Genomic DNA, 14,642 nt, shown 5'->3' with positions numbered 1-14,642 from the left:
CAAGGAAAAAAATAAAGCTTAAAGAGATTAGTTGACTATTTCAAGGCCACACTAAGAAGTAGCAAAGCAAGAATTTGAACCCAGTCCCTCTGCCACTAGATCCAAATGCTATTTCCACTGTACTGAGCTACATCTCCCTATTTCCTGGAAGATAAAATACAAATTCCCTGGCTTGGCAATAGAAAGCCTTGAACAAACTGCCTATAGCCTACTTTCCCATATTACTTCACATTATTTCTTTTCTATGTTCCAGTCAAACTAGTCAATTTGCTATTCCCCAAATTTAGTATTCCATTTGATGTTCCCATGCCTCTGACCTGACTTTCTTTCCCCCTTTGGGAATCCTTAGCTTTCTTCAAGGCTCAGCTCTGGTGCCACCTCCTATGGGAGGCTTCCCAGTTCTTCCTAGTCCTTAGTACTTTCTCCCTCTTCTAATATTCTTTTTTTACATATTTACATATCAGTTTACATGTAAACTGTCAAATGTAATGCTAGTAGAATGTAAACTCCTTGGGGGCAAAGGTTGCTTTTCATTTTTGTCATTTGATCTGTAGCATCTGGCACGATGCCTTGCATGCAGTACGTGCTTAACATATTTTAATCGAATTGAATTGGATATGTGTGTGTGTTTGTGTGTGTGTGTGCGTGTGTGTGTGTGTGTGTGTGTGTGTATAGGCAAACAGCTACTTATAAGATGAATTCAAATCATGTTAAAGTATATCCAAAGAGGAAATATATTCAAAGTATATTCAAAGAGGAAGTGCTATATTTTGGTATGTCTTAATTTTTTAAAAAATCTATATTTTTGGTGAGCTTCTTTGTTCCTTTAAAGACGTGCTGCAGGCTGTATGTTCAGCTGCGATTGCTGAAATTGCTCGTGGAAACACAGATGTGCAGGATGCTATGGCCAAGGAAGGTGCAATCATTCCTCTTGTAGCACTTTTTAAAGGAAAACAAATCAGTGTTCAAGTGAAAGGAGCTATGGCTGTAGAATCACTGGCAAGTCATAATTTTGCTATACAAAAAGGATTTCTAGAAAGATCATTGACCAGATATCTCTTAAAACTCTTGAAGGTAAAGAATTTTATTTCTTTCTAATTTATCCAGAAAATGTATTTTTTTTAATTTTCAGAATTTAGTGTGAAATGTAAACTTAGAAACATTTTTTATAAATGATACATTCTATAAGAAACAAAGTAGATGCTTATCAATTGGGGAATTGCTATAACAAGTTGTGTTACATGAATATAATGGAATATTACTATGCCATAAGAAACAATGAAAATAATGAATACAGGAAAGCATGTGAAGATTTATGTGAATAGATACCTTGTATGTACAACATAGGCTGCTCAATATGTCCTTGTTTAATGAATAAATCATTTTATTCTTCCTTCCCTTCCCTCCCCCACCCCCCCATTTTCAGGCATTTCAACTACATGTTAAGGAACAAGGGGCTTCAGCATTGTGGGCCTTGGCAGGGCAAACTCTAAAACAGCAGAAATTTATGGCAGAACAGATTGGGTACAATTTTATAATCAACATGCTTTTGTCACCATCAGCTAAAATGCAGTATGTTGGTAAGTAACTTTTTTGATAAACTAAAACATAGTTTGTTGCCAGGGCCCAACATGAAACTTTTTCAACTTGACGAAGTCAGTCAAAGTTTGTTCTAGGCTTGGTGATCTCATGAATTCCTGTGGATTCAATTATCATCTATCTGATAATTATCAGGTCTATAAATTCAGGTCTAAAACTCTCTCATGAGCTCCATTCTCACATCACCAATTGACTTTTGGCCATCTTGAACTATATGTCTCACAGCATCTAAAACTCAATATTGTGAACTGAACTCATTATCCACCCCCCCCTCCCCATCCAATCCCAAATCTTTTCTCTTCCTAACTTCCCTATTACTATTGAGGGTACCTCCAACTTCCCAGCCACCCAGGGTCACATTCAACTCCATTTGTACGCTTGCTTCATATATCCAATCTGTTGACAAGTCTGGCTATTTCTACCTCTACATCATCTCTCCTATGTGTCCCCTGCTCTCTATTTACATAGAACCCATCTGGTGTAGTCCCCCATCCACTCAAGCATGGCTACTGTGATAGCTTTCCAATTGGTCTAGCTGCCATATTTCTGCACTCCAATCCATCCTCCACTTAGGTGCCAAAGTGATTTTCCTAAAGCGCAAATCCAACCATGCCACCTCCTCTACTGAATAAACTTCAGTAGCTCCTTTGTACCTCCTGCATCAAATATAAAATTCTGCTTGGCTTTTAAAACTCTTAACAATTTGGCTTCTTTTAAACATTCTGATCTTTATGTTCTTCGCTTCCCTTCATAGACAGTGATTCTATGACACTGGCCTGCTTGCTGTTCTTGTGCCTGACACTCCAGACTTTAGGCCTTTTCATTGGTGGCCCCTCCATGCTTGGAATGTTCTATCTCTTTACCTCCACCTCCTGGCTTCTTTCAAGATTCAGCTCAAATCTGACTTTCTCAGATCCCCTCACAACTTCTAGTGTCTTCTTTTAAAGATTACCTTACATTTGCACTTTCTATGTCTTGTATTTACGGTTATTTGAACGTTGCCTTTTTCATTAGAATCTGAGCTCAAGAGTAGAGAGAGCACATTTCTGCCTTTCTTCATGCTTAGCACAATGCTTGGCACATAGGAAACGCTTAAATGTTTGTCGACTGACTCTGCTCTGCTGGTAAAAACCTCTAAGAACCCATGGTTAACTACATGCTACAATGATGTATCACTTTTCAAAAACCGTATATAAATCTGCAAAATATTCATGAGTACTTATCTCTTTTCCTTTGTTCTACAAGGAGGTGAAGCAGTCATAGCTCTGAGTAAGGACAGTAAATTGCACCAAAACCAAATATGTGAAGGAAATGGTATTGCACCTTTGGTTCGACTACTGAGAATTAGCAAGATAGCTGTGGGTACGCTTCTGAGTGTTATCAGAGCCGTGGGAACCATGTGTATTGGTTTGTACAATTTTATATTTCTTCAAGCTATGTAATTTTTTTAATAGAAATACAAACTAACCTTTTGTCCTCTGCTCTCATTCCTGTAGCACTTGGCCCTCTTAGGTTGTAAGTAGACTAATAATCTCCTGCTCCTTCAAAGAACATGTTAAACCAAGACTTGCAGAGATCTCCAGTTACTGATGTGTTAAAGGGCCCTGAGCCTAACTCTGCTCGGCATTCCATTTTCTTAATGACTCCCCCTTAAAAATGACAGAAGTTGCACTGGTTTAGAACACAGAACTCTTATTTTAAATTCAGTTTTGTGGCCATTTATACCAAAGTATAACTGTAGATGCATATTCTCTTACAAATAGTTTGTAAGGTTATAAGCTCTTTTTCCATGTTTTATAATTTCTTCCTAGAGTGTTCAGTGAACGATACTTAATGCTGATGAAATAAATTGGTATAAATTAATATAGATTGAAAAACAGATAACATTATTATTTTTTAAAGGACAATATTTATTTATGGAGTTTTTTTGGTGAGGCAATTGGGGTTAAGTGTCTTGCCCAGGGTCACACAGCTAGTAAGTGTTAAGTGTCTGAGGCGGGATTTGAACTCAGGTCCTCCTGAATCCAAAGCCGGTGCTCTATCTACTGTGCCACCTAGCTGCCCCCAGATAACTTATTACTTAATTCTTTTAACTCTATCCTCTACTAAGTTTTGGTGGATATTGCCAAACATGTCATTTGTTGACATGTATGATAGGTATAAGTCAGTAGCATATTGTTATTGATAATGCTGGGTCAGGGAGGAGGGCCAAGGAGAGGACTAGTTATTTAAGTGTGACATGAAGGCAGAGGTAGGAATATTTGCTGCAAGGTGATGAAAATGCAAGATGATGTAAATCATAATGTGACAGTGTTAGAGGCCTATTAGAATGGGGTTAAGGCCCTCTCAATCTTTTTCTGGCTTCTTATGCTTAAAGCATGAGACATACTTGATACCCTACTTACATGGTTAGTATGTTATTACAGTAAATATGCCAGTATTAACATTTGTAGTAGGATAAGTAACAATTCAATTTTGTGCTCCACTAGTAGAAAGCAAAGTTCTCAGAAAAACAGAGAAAAGCACTCCATGAGTTTACAAGGGGATCGGAAATTTATATCTCACATTCCCATGTTGCCAAATCAACTGAGATCTGTTTGGGAACATTAACTTGGATTACAACAATACTGGATTTGGGGGAGGTGGGGGTGAAGCTACAATGATTTTGCCAATAAACTAAATGGCTTCCTTTCTTCTGTATGCACTCCACTGTGTCCCTTTACTTTGTGTCAATTTTTGAGTTTATGGGAAAAACTTTGTTAAGTCACTGGAATTGGGAGAGTTTCTATGTTGTCAGCCAAGCAGTTCTCTAGAGAATTGGGCACAGTCAGTATGATTCTCTTCCCTGTTGGAAATGAGGGAGTAGATTCATATAAATGGGCAAAGAGACTGAAACTTCAGTCATAGAAATATTACTGATTGTTATTAGAACCCTCTAAGACATGAAAGGAGGAAGCTATATTGGAAACAAAGGATGTTATATACATTATTATTTAATGTTGATGTATACATCTCTGTTTTACACCTAGGCTATCTTACATAGGATCTAAGTGGAAGACAAATACTTTATACATACATTGTGTTACTGTTTTTAGATAATAGTATGGTACCGACAATAAGACTCAGAACATTACAGGGCTACTGTGACAAGATCCATAATTATTTAAAAGAGATGGGCTTATAGGAAGATTCATATGAACTGATGTAGAATAAAGGAAGTAGAAGTGGGAAAACAATATACACAAAGTCTACAACAATGTAAATCAGTTGGTCAGTTAGCATTTATTAAGTGCTTACTGTATGCCAGAGACTGTGCTAAACATTGGGGATACAAAGAAAAGCAAGACAGTCGTTGCCCTCAAGAAATTCACAATCTAAAGGGGGAGACAGCGAGCAAACAAATGTGTACAAACAAGCAATAAACAGGATAAAAATGAATTAAATAGAAAAGAGAAGGCACTATAATTAAGAGGGATTGGGAAGGTTTTCCTGAGGACAATGGGATTTTAGTTAGGGCTTGAAGGAAGCCAAGTAAGCCAGGAGGCAGAGATGACAAGGGACAGCATTCCAGGCATGGAGGTCAGCCAGAGAAAATGCTCAGAACTGAGAAATGGGGTGTCTTGTTCATGGATGGTTAGTGTCACTGGATCAAAGAGGTGTGTGTGTGTGTGTGTGTGTGTGTTTGTAGCTGTAGGGGTAAGAAGACTGGAAAAGTAGGGAGAGAGGAACTACAATATAAAGGGCTTTTAACACCAAACGTTTTTTTTTTCTTCTTTGATCATGTAGGGGATTGATAGGGAGCAACCAAAATTAATTTGGGGGAAAACAATGACAGACTTAAATGCAAGAATAACAAAAAGAAATAATTTTATATAACTATAGCAACCAAACTCAGGTCTAGAGAAGAGTATAGATAATGCATCTCCCTCAATTCTTTATAGAAGTGAGAGACTATGGATATGGAACACTGCATATATCATCAGAAATGCTTGATATATTGTCTGGTTTTGTTAAATTGCTTACCCCCACTAATTTTTTCCTTTGTTCCAAGGGATAGCTTCTTGGTGGGTAAGGGAGTGAGGAATATATTAAGAAATAAGGGTGATGTAAAACTAAAGGTATTACTAAAGTTTTGAAGCCTAAAAATCCATAAAAACCAGAGAGATGAAAAATGCTTCTTGTTCAAATTATGACAATGCAGTTGGATAGCTAATACACTGAACTGTTGATATTAAAATTGTAACAAGATGACAGCGAGCTGTACTGCATTTGGCAAAAAGTAAAGTGCTTTTAAGAATCCTAAGCAACAAAATTCAGCAGGAAGAGGTATAGAGAGAAATTCCACTCAAAATAACTTTAGAATGAGTCTACCTATGTAGATGTACACAAGAACTATATGAATACAACTATTAAACACTCTTTACAGAGATAATGTCAGAACTAAAAAGTAGACATGTTAATTGATAGATAAGCTATTCCACTATAATTAAAAAAAAAACAATGCTACCTGAATTAACTTGTTTGTTCAGTGTTATAGCAACCAAACTACTAAAAGATTACTTCTGAGAGAGAGCTAGAAAAAAAAGTAACAAAAGGTCAAGGGGTCAAGGGTTCAAGGGAAAAAATAGGAAAAAATTGAGGTTGGGGGCCTAGCCATGTCATATCTCAAACTATATTACAAAACAGTAATTATGAAAATAATTTACATCTGGCCAAAAATGAGAAAAGTTGATCAGTGAAATAGATTATGTACTTAAGAGGCAAAAGGAACAAAAGCAAAAGAACATAATATCACTGTGTTTGATAAATTCAAACATTGTAATTGCTGAGGTAAAGAAACATTGTTAAAAAACAAGCAAAAAAAAAACCCTAGGAAAACTAGAAAATAGTTTGGTAGAAATTTGGTATATACCAACATTTCATACCACATAACAATACAACTTTCAAAGAGATTCATTGGGGCAGCTAAGTGGTGCAGTGGATAGAGTAACCAGCCCTAGAATCAGGAGGATCTGTGATACTTACTAGCTGTGTGACCTTGAGCAAGTCACTTACCCCTGACTGCCTCCAAAAACAAAACAAAACAAAACAAAAACAAATAGATAATGACCTAGATAGAAAAGGCCACATCATAAAGAAATTAGAGGAGCAAAGAAAATATCTTTTACAACTATAGATCAGAAAAGAGCTCATGAGTAGAAAAATGATGGAGAGAATCATTTATATAAGATAAAATGGTCAGTTTTCCATATGCAAAATTTTTAAGATTTTGCATAAACAAATCAATACAGGTAAAATTAGGGAATCTGTTAACTAAGGAAAACTTCTTTGTAGCAAGTTTATTTGATAAAGGTCTCATTTCCATGATCTAGAAGGAGCTGATAAAAACATATAAGAATGTCAGCCATTCTCTAACAGGTCAACAAATATGGACAACACTATTCTAAGCAAGAAATTCAAGCTATCTTTAATTATATTAAAAAATCACTATTAATAAGAGAAATATAAATTAAACTCTGAGGTTCTACTTCATAGTTATCATGACAGCACTGATAACAACAAAAATGACCAATTGCTAGAAGAGCTGCAGAATGACAAACTGGTCCATTGTTGGTGGTGCTATGAATTGGTTGAACCATTCTGAAAAGCATTTTAGAATTATGCCCCAAATGTCATCAAACTGTGCGTACCCTTTGAATCAAAATCAACAAATTCAGAGCCCAAAGAGATCAAATCCAAGGAAAGCAGAAAATTACACAGATGTGCAAAAAAATATTTATAATAGCAAAATACTAGAAACATCAGTTAGGGAATGATCAAAAAAATAATAGTATATGAATATAATGGAATATTATTTCAATGTATGAAATGACAAAAGGGATAGTTTTAGAGAAGTGTAGGTAATTTTGTATAAAAGGAGACAGATTGAAGGGAGAAGAACTAGGAAAATAAGTTATATAGCAACAATATTAAAAAAAAAATTCAGAAAGATTAAGAACTCTAATCAATGCAATGACCAATAAGAACCAATGATAAAGGCTTCTCCTAACAGAAAGGTGATGGACTAAGCTGCAAAAGGATACATATAGTTTTGAATATTTGCAAATGTGTAAACTTATTTTGACTATGTTTGTTTCCATAATTCTGTTTTCCCTTTTTATTTGTGGTAGGAGTAAATCAGCTAGCGACAGCATTGCCAAAAAATAAAGAAATAAAAGATGAATCATCATAAAAAGTGCACAGAAGAGAAAAGATGGAAATTCAGAGGGAAATACAGATAATCAGGACTTTGAAAATAATATATTAAATTTACTATATTCTTTTTTAAAAAGCAAATTGTGCATAATAGAGATTTATCATTTTAAATATCAAAAAAGAGATGCACACACAGAAAAAAAGAGTCATTTTAGAGGAAAAAATAGAATTTCAAGCCACTCCCTGATACAAAGACCCATCTTTTCAACAGTTCTCTGAGCTATGTTATATGTACAAGTGTGCTGGAGTCAGCTCCGACCTCCTCAGCTGATAGTTAAATTTTCAGTTGTAACACTTTAGAAATTGGCAATTCCTAAACATTAAGATTTGAGTTATTGTTTTGTGGATTGTTAGACTTAAGAAAATGTTAACAATACAAATCAAACTTAAAAGTGTGCGTGCATACTCCCGTCTTCCCCCCCAAACAGTTTTGTTAAACATGTAACAGTACATCCCTGTATTGCTCTATAAATATCTGAAGTTCAGCAAAACTACAAGAGAAGGTTCAGGGAACGAAGTCATTATCAGACTGGAGGCCTGGTGACTGTAGGCTAACAATAATAATGGGAATAATAATGATGATTGACATTTATATAGTGCTTTAAGGTTTACAAAATGCTTTATATCCATTATCTCATTTGAGCCTCACAATATCCCCTTGGAAGCCCATTCAAGGAATCAAAATTGTGAGTAAAGAAAGAGGGCGATTCATAGGGGCCTCAGTCAGACAGAAACATATTTTTAAGATGAAGTATATTAGAGAAGTGGCCTAGGGAATAGGAATATCCTTAAGGAAATGTATGATTAGAAAAGGATGAAGGGGCAGCTAGGTGGCACAGTGGCTAAAATACCAGCCCTGGATTCGGGAGGACCTGAATTCAAATTTGGCCTCAGACACTTGACACTTACTTGCTGTGTGACCTGGGGCAAGTCACTTAACCCTCATTGCCCCAGAAAAAAAAAAAAAAGGAAAGGAGGTGGACCAGTTATGTGGCAAGAGAAAGGGATAACAACTGAGTAGGCGGAATCCTCCACTGGTATTCAGAAAATGTAAAAAGACCTATAGGAAAGTACCTTGAGTTGATCATAGGGGAAAGAATAAGAGAGCATGTAATGTGGCCCAATAGATGGAATACCCAATGGATTATTAGATCGCAGATTCATTAAAGTATTCATGTATAAACTGACATATATTCTTCAGGAAAAACAAGGGAAAAACAGTATCATTGTATATTATGACTATTGCCATCAGGATATTTCTTAGTGTATTGGTGATCTCTCTCTTTTTTTTTTTAGTGAGGCAATTGGGGTTAAGTGACTTGCCCAGGGTCACACAGCTAGTAAGTGTTAAGTGTCTGAGGCCGGATTTGAACTCAGGTACTCCTGACTCCAGGGCCAGTGCTCTATCCACTGTGCTATCTAGCTGCCCTGGTGATCTCTTTTAAATTAGTTGGTTGTCAGGATTTAATTCTAGGGAGATGCAAAACCCTATGATAAATCATTTCTATATTCACCTTTTTAAAATGTACATAATAGAAAAAACCCCACAAGAATAAATATGTGTGCAGAGTAACTATTCTATGAAAGCTCTGCTTCATTTAACTGTTTTTAAGCTTGTGACTTTTGCCAGTGACTAGCATACTGCTTTGTACATTGTAACCCAATATTGTTGATTTGACTCCATCACCTTTTGTAAGCATGGAATTTTTTTTCCTGATGATTTTTCACAATCTAAAAATTCTTCAAGCCCATGGTGCCTATAATTTAGCAGAGGGGATTGCTTCCATTAGGCTTCTTGTCATAGAGAGAGAACCATTATTCTGGAATGAAGAGTTAGGATTTCATGACCTTGGCGGAAGCATATCCAAAGAGTGAGCCAACCTTTCATAAAGATAAGGTTTGTTAAAGAGTCTGCACTCTTTGAGGAGAATAGGACCATGGAATAGGTAACTGAACAATGAAGGGAGAGGGATGTGATGAATAAAACTAAATGTGTCGCCATAAATCAGAAGCTTTTAGCACCAGTCTTTGGGCATTAAGCATTTATTAAAGCATAGTAAAGAAAGAACACGTGGAGTTCAGAAAGGTAAGAAGAAGCCTATCTACCTAAGAAGAAACTGTTCTCTCTCCCCTCCCCCACACCCCGGCCCCCCTGTATCCACCAGTGTTTTTATCTTTCTTTTTTTTTCTTTTTGGTCTGTTTGACCAAGTGAAAATGAAATGGCTTTCACAGAGACCAACATCAAATTAGTGATGTTTTGGCAATTCCTTCGGTATGCTGGTTGTATTTTCCCAATGAAGCCAATTGAAAATTATCTATTGTCATCTAATTTTACCATTGACAAGACAGGGATTTTGGTTTCTTTTCAGTGCTAAGTTTTTCATACATTGGGAGGAATAGAATATCTCTTTGACATGTGGACTTTTACAGGTGTGGCCCATACAAGCAATACTACTAGTCAGCAATATATTGTTGATGAACAAGCCTTCCCTGTCCTTATTAACCTCCTGAGAAATCATCCATCTATTCAGATTAAGGTTTGTTGAAAGCATTTTAACATTTTCTTCTCATATGTAAAAACGTCTGGAATAGAATATTTTACTTTTGTTTGTGCAACTATAAAATTTAAAAGTTTTACCAACTGATGCTTCAGAGGGTTCTGATTGTGTGCACTAAATCATGCTACTATTAAGTCAAATTTTTATTAAAATTTAATTTACTTTTCTTGAAAACAAATTTTTAAGTCACGATCAGAAATACTGTATTTACTCACAAATACCCCTTTTTGTTTTGCACTTATTTTACTACTAAAAGCAGAGACTAGGGAGGGAGGTGGGGCTTATGTGGTGACATTGCTCATTCACTGGCAAATTCTGGAAGATTTTCAACATTATTTTCCGCTTCCTGGGTTGCTATAGCTAGCAATATCTAGTAGTGCATTTCAGAGTGATGCATCTGAAGGAATGGCATAAGTAGTTAAGGAGCTATCAATAGTGGATTTTTCCATTTACTTTCATTTCAATTAATACAATGTAGCTCTTCAAATACCACTATTGCTATTTTATTCAAGGAAGCAATTATACAAAGGGGAAAAAAATCTTTCCCTAAAATTCCAAGTGAAGTGAGGGGATGATTATTTGTTGGGGGTTGAGGGGAAACATGAGTAAATATAAACACAAAGTGATAAATATCACTTTGATAAACTGTACTTGTTATCAGAGGGGGTATAATAACAGACTATAGAGCCACTTTAAATATTAGTGAGGTAGATGAGAGTTGATCTAAAAAACGTTCTAAGATGATAATTTTCTTATTATTTTGCCATGTTAATTACAGTTAGTAAATTATTACTTAGGTTTTACTAACCTTTTTAAAAGCACACACAAACCCCCATGGGAATATGAAAAATGTATAAGAAATATTTTCTAATTTTAGATGAGAGAACTCATTGTAGAGAAAATATTAAATTATTTACCTACATACAAACGTATCTTAATGATGTAGAATTAGCAATTTTTTCATTTTGATTTTGCCAAAAGGGAAACAAACTAAACAGTTAAAATAAAAAATAAATATTTTGCAAATAATTCATTTTGGATGAAATACAGACATACCAATACAGATTTAAGATGCAATCATTTAAAAACAAAATTTTTCAAAGAAATGTAGCATAATTATATTGATTTGTGCCTTTCTTCCTGTGAAAATACTCTAATTTGGTGTTAGATTGTTACTCAAATTCTCCCTTTTGGCTCTAGATTATGAGTTTATAGATTAAATGACAGTTCCATCCCTCCTCTGTCTTCAGAGGGGAGAAAACTTTTACCTCTCTATCATTTGTAGTTCTCTACCTAAAAAGATAGATGCTCTTCCAGAGCTTAGAATCTGGTCACTATAACTGCCAGTTAACAGATTCCAAAAGAGCTTCTGAGTCCCTCAGAAAGTTGTCTGGGAAGATGTAGAAGCGTTTTAGCTGTATGCTTGAGCAAACACTCATTTGCATTTGCTACTGTCCCCAGCTGACAGTGCAACATATTTGCGTTTCATTTGTGCACAATCTAATGCCATTAAAAAAAATCTAATGGCATTGTGTGTACAAGGGAAAGGAAGGTCTCTACTCATTCATCTTTTTTAAAGAGGAGATGAGGTGCAATTTATAGAGTCCTGGACTTGGAGCCAAAACAATCTGGGTTTGAATTCTGCCTTGGACATTTATTAATTGTGTAATCTTGTACATGTCACAACCTCACTAAGTCTGTTTCCTTGTTTGTAAGATGCAAATAATAGCACTGAACTCACAGGGCTGTTTTATAGAGTGTTATATACAAGTGTGTTACCATTTTAATTTTTTTTCAAGTCAAGTTGGTCTTTAAGAAACATCTCTCCAAGAGTTTTAAGAAACTACTCTTGAATCTACTGCTTAGAAAATGGAATAGTAGGTATTATATATATTTTTTTTAAGTGAGGCAATTGGGGTTAAGTGACTTGCCCAGGGTCACACAGCTAGTATGTGTTAAGTGTCTGAGGCCGGATTTGAACTCAGGTACTCCTGACTCCAAGGCCGGTGTTCTATCCACTGTGCCACCTAGCTGCCCCAGGTATTATATTTTGAATAAGTAAATAATGATGACAATAATAGTAGCCAACATTAATATAGTGCTTGCCTTGTTCCAGGCACTTAAAAATTATTATCTCATTTGATCCTCACACCAACCCTGGGAGATAGGTGCTATTATTATCTCTATTTTAGAGATGAAGAAATTGAGACAAATGGAAGTTAAGTGTCTTGGCCAGGGTTACACAGCTAGTAACTGTCTGGGGTCACATTTGAACCTATGACTTCCTGACTTCAGGCCCAGCGCTCTATCCAGTATTTATGTAGCTCTTTAGGATTTGCAAAGTTCTTTAAACATAGTAGTTCATTTAATCTAGATAACATTATCTTATTGTGCCTTGCAGAAAGTGGCATCTTATAAATGTTTTTGACTGATTCACTTAATTCTTTGGATAAATTATTGGTAAATAATATATTACTTTTTAAAAAAAACTCAAAATATTCAGGTTGAAGTGGCATGTGCCTTGGCTTGCATTGTCCTGAGGAATGATAAATTGCAAGATATATTGCAAGAAGAAGAAGGTTTTAGGTATGATGATGTCCTTTATCTTCTTCATTCACCAGATAAGGTACTTCAAAGATATTTTTGTTAAAAAATATTTATACTTCATTATAATCCCATAAAAATCAATCATTAAAATTAGAAGGTAAAAAAAAATTAGAAGGGAATTTAAAGACAGTATAGTGCAATCCCTTCATTTTACAGTTGAGGTCCAGAAGGGTAAGGCTTGGGTTAGAATCTAGGTTTACTAAATTCTCATCCTTTGTTCCTTGAAAAATTTAAATAGAAATTCATTTGTAAAGTACTTTTAAGGCATACAAAGCTTTTCTCACAGTAGCCTTGAGAAGTAGGCAGTATTGTTCTCATTTCAGGGATGAGAAAACTGAGAAACAGGGAGACTAAATACTTGTCCAGAGTTAAACAGTTAGAAAGTACTAAGAATCTACTTCCAGTGCTAAGGCTCTGATGCAAATGAGAATTACTCAATTGATATTCCATGGATGATAGGTAATAACTATAATACAAAATTGCTTTGAAAGTATCTTTAATAACACTTAAGGTCACCTTCCCATCCCCCCCCCCCAAGACCCAAACCCATCAAATAACCCTGAGTTAAATTCATCAGAATTTGAATGCCAACTGTGGGTAGCTTATATTTATAATCATCATCAACTTCCTTAGTGAAGCTAATTTACAACCTCTACATCGTAGTGGGATGTTTCCTGAGTAGCCAGGGTCCCCCAAAATTGATATTTAATTTTTCAAATTGTTGACTTGGTGGCCTACCACCAATCACTTGGTGGCTCACCTGAATATGGAACTTGCGACCTGGGCTAGGCTTGTTGATAAATGATTGTTAGGAGACTTGAAGCCTTTCCAGCTTCAGGGTACTAGAATGGGCCTTTAGTGGAGAATGATTTACAAGTCTTCTGGCTTTAACTTTAGTCCCTTTAAAATTCAGAGAACAGGCAAAATAACTATGAAAAGTAAAATCCCCATTGAGTAATTTACTTTTTCAAAACTTTGCTATACCCCAACACCTGATATCATGGAATAATTTCTAGAACCCCTTCTATCATCTACAGATTTGTCCTAGTGGTGCCACTTGCTAACTATGCCTGGTCTAATTTTGGGAGATTTTATTGAGAACGAAGAAGTTGAGTGGTCAGGTTCTGTTTTGGTTTTCATTTGGATGCATTATTTCATTGAGGAAGGCAACTTTCTACCAATGTAGGTCTGTAACTGTTCTGTAACTTTGATAACTTCAAGACTCAGACCACTGGGAGGTTAAGAGACCTGCCCAGCATCCCTAGCCATTGTGTTTTCATAGGCTGGTCTTGAACTAACCTCGAGGTTGCTCACTATGCTATGATGCCTCTCATAAAAATACACATAGGTACTTTGCATTATGGATCTTCAGTGTGAGGAAACTGAACTATGGAAACTAAGAGCTAAAGTTATTAGAGACACATTCATTAAGATAAATGGGCCTCTGTGGTGACATATTCTTTCTCGGTTTCTTTTCTTCTAAAGGTTCCTTAGGAGCACTTTGTTCTTTATCCCAACTTATATGTAGTAATAGAATAATTCTTTTCACACAAACCACATACACACAGATCCCAGATTTAGACTGGGAATAGTCAGGTTCTTCCTGTACCACCAGGGCAAAG

General features: G+C 35.8%; 1 protein-coding gene across 1 annotated transcript in view; it reads left to right on the top strand.

Moving 5' to 3' along the window:
• ANKAR (ankyrin and armadillo repeat containing) overlaps positions 1 to 14,642 on the top strand; it is a 92,485-nt gene that overhangs the window by 62,758 nt on the left and 15,085 nt on the right. Inside the window, exons 12-16 of the mRNA XM_043996621.1 lie at positions 833 to 1,074; positions 1,427 to 1,580; positions 2,845 to 3,006; positions 10,286 to 10,392; positions 12,917 to 13,039. Coding sequence (XP_043852556.1) covers positions 833 to 1,074; positions 1,427 to 1,580; positions 2,845 to 3,006; positions 10,286 to 10,392; positions 12,917 to 13,039 — 788 coding nt within the window. The remainder of the gene's footprint in view (positions 1 to 832; positions 1,075 to 1,426; positions 1,581 to 2,844; positions 3,007 to 10,285; positions 10,393 to 12,916; positions 13,040 to 14,642) is intronic.

The sequence above is a fragment of the Dromiciops gliroides genome, chromosome 3, assembly GCF_019393635.1.
Source record: "Dromiciops gliroides isolate mDroGli1 chromosome 3, mDroGli1.pri, whole genome shotgun sequence".
NCBI lineage: Eukaryota > Metazoa > Chordata > Mammalia > Microbiotheria > Microbiotheriidae > Dromiciops > Dromiciops gliroides.
Note: the sequence above shows the minus strand (reverse complement) of the source record. Positions and strands in the feature narration are given on the sequence as shown.